Source organism: Catharus ustulatus, chromosome 1 (assembly GCF_009819885.2).
Source record: "Catharus ustulatus isolate bCatUst1 chromosome 1, bCatUst1.pri.v2, whole genome shotgun sequence".
Classification (NCBI taxonomy): domain Eukaryota; kingdom Metazoa; phylum Chordata; class Aves; order Passeriformes; family Turdidae; genus Catharus; species Catharus ustulatus.
In genome coordinates this window covers 16,106,718-16,112,662 of record NC_046221.1, presented here as the reverse complement: position 1 = coordinate 16,112,662, position 5,945 = coordinate 16,106,718, and the positions used below count along the sequence as shown (strand labels likewise).

Below are 5,945 nucleotides of genomic sequence, written 5' to 3'. Positions count from 1 at the left end.
AGTACATAGTGAAGAAGATAGATAGATCAAAGTGGAGAGACTAAAAATGCAGTGCCTTGATTTCTTCAGATAGCTGCCAGATATATAGTGTAATTTGAATTAAGGGCAGAAGACCACATGCCAGAGTAAACTGAAAACTTAATAAATGTAAATGAATTAGAAGAGTCAGGACAGGTGTTGTGCTAAAGCAGTTAAACTTGAAGAAATGTGCTGTGCAGTAGTTAATAGCTAAAATATTCTTGAATTACAGCAGTTACCTCACAGAACTCATAAAAAACACTTAAATGAAAAACTGAAAAACAATTCAGTAACTGGAGTTGTGCAGAGAAGACACAGGAAGTTATATCCTACTGGGGACTCCTGGATTTAATAAACTCAGGAAAAGAAAACCTGTAATGTAGGGAATTAGAACACAAAATGCTGCTTTGAACTGGTGAAATCCCAAAAGTTGATGAAGACCTGTTCTAAATAACATTATTTTTGGGAAGGAAAACTAAGTCTACAAGTATGTAAGCAGATGTGGATGAATCCCAGTTGGCAGCTAAGCAGCACACAGCCACTTGCTCTGCCACAGCTGGATAGGGGAAACAGTTATGCAAAAGTGAGAAAACTCAGGAGTTGAGGTAAAATCAGGTTAAAGAGTAGAAGAGAGTGAGAGAAAATGATGCAAAAGAAGTCACTGCCAACCAGTGTACAGCCAGTCCCTGAGCTATGGCAACCCTGGAACACTGTCCCCCAGTTTTAGTGCTGAGCATGACACATTGTACATCTGAGGTCAGTGGGGGTCAGCTGTCCAAGTTTTGTTCCCTCCCTGCCTATTGTCGACCCACAACGTATTTGCTGGGTGGAGAGGGGGTCAGAGAGAGAAAGGGAAAAGCCCTTAATACTATGTAGGGTCTACTTAGAAATAGCTAAAACATTGTGTTTTTAAGCTCTGGCTCAGTCACAAAACCTGGACTGCTATGAAGAGATTTAATTCCATCCCAACCAGACCCAATGTAGCGGAGGATAACATTACTAAATAATAATGCTTCAGGGAAGGCTGTGTTTTGAAACAATTTTCCATGTGCTACTTGAAAGAAATCCTGAAGTCCTGTTCCTTATTATAGTGTAATACATGGAGTAATTATACTGGTCTCCTTGGTGCTGTTGAGAAGTTCTCTGGAGTCATATCCAGTTCAGTGATGACACTTAAAGAAATGCACAAATTAGAGTTCGATAGGTCATGCCCTTTAAATTTACACTTCTGCTTGTCTCCAACTGACCAAGTGGGAACATGAAAGTAATGGAGTTGGTCTGTTAACACCTGAAGAGGGTTGCAGAGTTGTTTTTGTCAGGTATAAGGTAGCTGGAAAGAAGATGGCATTCAGTTATTTTTGTCACTAAGGCTTAATTAGATGGGCGATTTAAGTCTGCCATTGGAATAATGGAGACTTTGAACTACTTGAAAAAATTATTTTAGAAACCCCAAGCCCTGTCACATATTGTCTTTCAAGATGGTTGGGTGAACATGTGTTAGGATCAAGAAAATCTAAGCTATCCCTGCCTTAGCATAGGCATGGGTTAGACAGTTTCTGGGCAGCAGTGTTGTTTATTTGTGTTTCAGAATGGGCTTTTGTAGAGAACTTAATGTGCTTATGATTTAATACTCCCTTTTGAAATTAGAATGCTTTGCTGTTTGAAGAGACATTCATCCAGCGATTCTCTGAGTACTGCCAATTGTTTCCAATGTGTGATTCAAAGTCCTAACCTTTATGTTTAACCACTGCAGGCATCAAGATTACGTGAGGAAGCCCATAACATGGGAAGTGTGCATATGTCAGAAATTTGTACTGAATTAAAGAATTTAAGGTCTTTAGTTCGAGTATGTGAAATTCAAGCAACTTTGCGTGAGCAAAGGTAAGTGTGTGCTCTGTGCTTATCTTCAGTTTTTAGGGTGTTATTAGTACTTCCATTCTGCCATTATTTTGCATGAGTTCTGTTTACTGATGACTTTATAAGTACACCAGTACTTGCCATGTTTGCAAGCTGCCTTCCCTGTGTACATTCTGCCTGTTTCTCTCCACTAAATAGAACCAGATAGGCAATTTCTGTATCTAATTTTACTTGGATGGAAAAGAAATGTATTTGCAGAAACCTTAGTGCATTACAAAAAACTGATTAACTCACAGCATTTTAGCATGCTTCCAGAGTATCAGCCCATATATAATGCATAGATCACATAGGTACACATCTGCACAGTTTATCCTGATGTGAAACACTGCAGTTTATATGAATAGATCTAAAGCCCAGAGCAAGTTTGAACAGGTGTAATTTACATCACAAGCTAAGGAAAAATTACAGCAAAGTACATTCTGCTTCGTAAGTCAGTGATAGCAGGTGTCTTGTGTATCACTGAACTGATACACAGCCATGCTTTTGAATACTTTTGTGTGAGATTGGAAACTAATCATAAAATACATGCTCAAAATATTCACCAGTAGGCATGATTTTGTATCTACTTTCATACTCAGTTTGCTCTTCAGTGATGTTATCCCAACTGTTACAGAGTTTGAATACAGTGCTTCTGATTTACTATTTGAAGCCACCTTAATTGTGTTGCACGCTGTTAAAATAGCTGCATTTATTCTAGCAGCTTTTGCATTTTGGCAGTTAGTGAAACAATCCTTTAGAAGCAGGCTGTAATGTATTTGTAAACCTTTCCTGATAAAGAATTTAATATTCCCATTCTTCTGGAACTTTATTTCATAAAATACTTAACATCATTCACTACATTAATTATGATTTCTGTAGTGTATTTAATGAACTGCTTGGTTTCTTACAGTTTTAATTTCCTAAGGTGTCATTTATCTCTGTACATTTGATCCGAAATAACATGTCAAATGTCATTGTTCTGCTCATTAAGTAGCACCTTCTTTCTTGTATGCTTTGTATCCTTAAACTGTCAATAGATAATTACTATAATGACTTTGAGCCTGTAGTAACATGTGTCTTTTATTTTTGCTGCAATCCCAAAGATGTGGAATACAAGGCATAAGTAAACAAGTTGATGGGGGAGGCTTTCCCAAAGGATGGGATTATCAAAATCAATACACTTAAATGATGATACTATTTCTGTACTTCTGCACACAAGAGTACTACATATATTTCTTCTAAGAAGGAACTTCATCTCTAGACAAAGCACATACATTGTTTGACTCATAATTGACAGCATGTGAAAAGGCAATTTTCATTGACTGATGTATTTTACATGCCCATGCCTTGAAGCTAAATGTTATCTTTTTGGTGTGTCTATATTAATATATTATTTTCTACCTACTTTCAGTAGAAAATTCATTTCTAATGAACTGGGCACGTATCTGTAAAGTATTCCACAAAATGCTGAATTGATGCTTTTTCTTCGTTTATTGAAATTGCTTCAGACTTCATAGAATATTTGTATAAAAACTAAACTCTCCCTGAGTATTTTCTTAATTCACTGACATGTTTGCATTACACTTCAGCGTCATGAAAATGGTTCGAAAATGTTTGTTAAAAATTCTGGGAAACAGTCCTGTGAATGACATGTTTGTTAGTCACAGTAATTGCTTGTGTCGGTTTAGAAGATGAAAAAGTGCATTGAAAGTTGTGAGCGATTTATTTCTAAGCAAGGTGTAGTTACAACTTTTTTTTCTTAGATGCCCTTTAATAATTCTTCAAATGTTTTTGAGGTTGGAGTTTACCATAACTAGAGACTACCAGAGCCACAGAGCCAAATACTTCTTAAAAAGCAAGTGAGAAGAAAACTCACTTTTTATAAAAAAAATGAGCACTTTAGGTTGTTTTATGATCTGGAAAACTGCATGCCACATGTACAGTGCTGTTCTCCAGATCATTCAGTTACTTGGCTTATTTGCCAGTGTCCTGCTTTTTCTGGGAGGTACAGTCAGGTAAAGAGCAGATGTGAACACAATTCTGTATCAGTTGTCCTGGAAATAGAGCAACTTAGTTTTTTTTACTGAATTGTCAAATGCACCAAGCCTTCATGCATCTGCATATGGCTGTAGGTTATGGAGCAGTTTGGGAATTAACTTGATACCTGAACTTTTTAATAGGGCTTGGGATCTTGGTATCTTGCACTGAAACTGTAGTACTTGTGTGCTTATGTAATACATCTGTATAATGAAATGTTTGTACTAATTAGTTTCTTTTCTCTTGCAGGATACTATTTTTGAGGCAACAAATTAAAGAACTTGAAAAGCTAAAGAATCAGAATTCCTTCATGGTGTGAAAAGTTGTAAACAATTGCACATGGTTTTGAGTACAGGAACTATTAAACTGATGCCCAGTCTTAACACTTTTGAGCTGCATTTGAGTAGACTTTGGACCGTTGAGCTGGGCAGAAAAAAAAGTTGACATGGGGAAGGGGACAGGAGGGAGTCAAATTCAGGGGAAAGATACAAGAATGATTTGTAAAACCCTTGAAATGTAGATTTCTTGTAGATGTATTCTTCACGTTGTAAATATATTTTGTAGAGTGAAGCCATGGGAAGCCATGTGTATCAGAGCTTAGACATCCAAAACTAATCAATGCTGAGGTGGCTAAATACCTAGCCTCTTACATGTAAACCTGTCTGCAAAAATTAGCTTTCTTTTTTTTTTCTTTTTTATTTTCCTTTTTTTTTCTTTTTTTTTTTTTTTTAGTTAATTTATCATTCAGAAATTTTTCATTTCCTAAAATTCAATGCAAGCGCCAGGCGATTTGTGTCTAAGGCTGCAACAGTTTGGGCAATGTACAAAATACCACGAAACAACTGTTTCCACACTTGCACCGAGTCGAGAGCAGTGCTTCTCCAATTCTGTTTTACAGAGAAATGTTTTTCATCTTCTGTGTTCCATTTCCCCATGAAATCCTAAATCTGATTTTATCAGCTTTTTAATGCTTCTAATTTTCTCTTTTCTTAAGGCACTGTTGCTATGGCACTTTTTCTATAATCTTTTCATTCCTGTGTACAGTAGCTTAAAATTGCAGTGATTGAGCATAACCCACTTGTTTGTATAAATTATTGAAACGTATTTCCATTTGCACCCTGTAAGAATGGACTTAGAGTACTGCTGGGCATGTGTGCTGAAAGTACATTACTTGCTCAAATATAAGGAAATAGCCCAATGAACATGTTAACATGGTTGTGGGAGGGGAAAGAGGAAAAAAAAAAAGCTAGTCAGATGTGAATTGTATCTGTTGTAATAAACATGTTAAAGCAAAGAAACACTGGTTTTCATTTCCTTTGGTCAACACATTAAAATTTGGTCTTTTTGGGGATTCTTTATTAGAACTGTTCTTGTTGAACATTTTTGTACTTAAATAATTCCTCAAGGGAGGTTTTGTTTAAAACTTGTAAACAGGAAAATATGTATAAAATATTTAAGGAAATATAAAATTCAACAAGGATGATTTAAGACACCTCCCCAACAGTTGTCATATGTTAACTCCTGGTTTACCTGTCTTGATATTATGACATTTCATTTCGAAGGATGTTTGTGTTGTAGCTAACTGTTTAAGTCTGGTGCTGACTGCTGTTCTTAACCATCACAAAACGCTGAATTTGTGTAATTGGAGCAACTCACCGTTTGAAAATGGTGGAAAAGCTCAGCTTTGTATATTGTTTCCTAAAGTATATTAAAAATAAAAAAAAACTATTGCTACTACAAAATAAACGTGACTTTTTCTTTGCTTAAAAACTGCAGAAATCGTGATGGCAGTACTAGTTTAGTATATGTAGAGGTGTATATGTCACAGCAGTCTGTTAAGTAGGAAAGATAGTAGGAGATGGATTTAAAAAAAAAAAACACAACAGCTTAATGATACAGGTGTTGACATGTGAACATGTGATGCTTTGTATTTTGTTCCTAAAAAATAGTTTTGGCACCAGAAAAGATACTCGATTTTTTTGTGTTGAGTGAGT

General features: G+C 36.0%; 1 protein-coding gene across 1 annotated transcript in view; it reads left to right on the top strand.

The window, feature by feature from the left end:
• WAC (WW domain containing adaptor with coiled-coil) overlaps positions 1–5,439 on the top strand; it is a 56,552-nt gene extending 51,113 nt beyond the window's left edge. The window contains exons 13-14 of the mRNA XM_033072859.1: positions 1,772–1,899; positions 4,201–5,439. Coding sequence (XP_032928750.1) covers positions 1,772–1,899; positions 4,201–4,270 — 198 coding nt within the window. The 3' untranslated portion in view covers positions 4,271–5,439. The remainder of the gene's footprint in view (positions 1–1,771; positions 1,900–4,200) is intronic.
• The last annotated feature ends 506 nt before the right edge of the window (positions 5,440–5,945 follow it).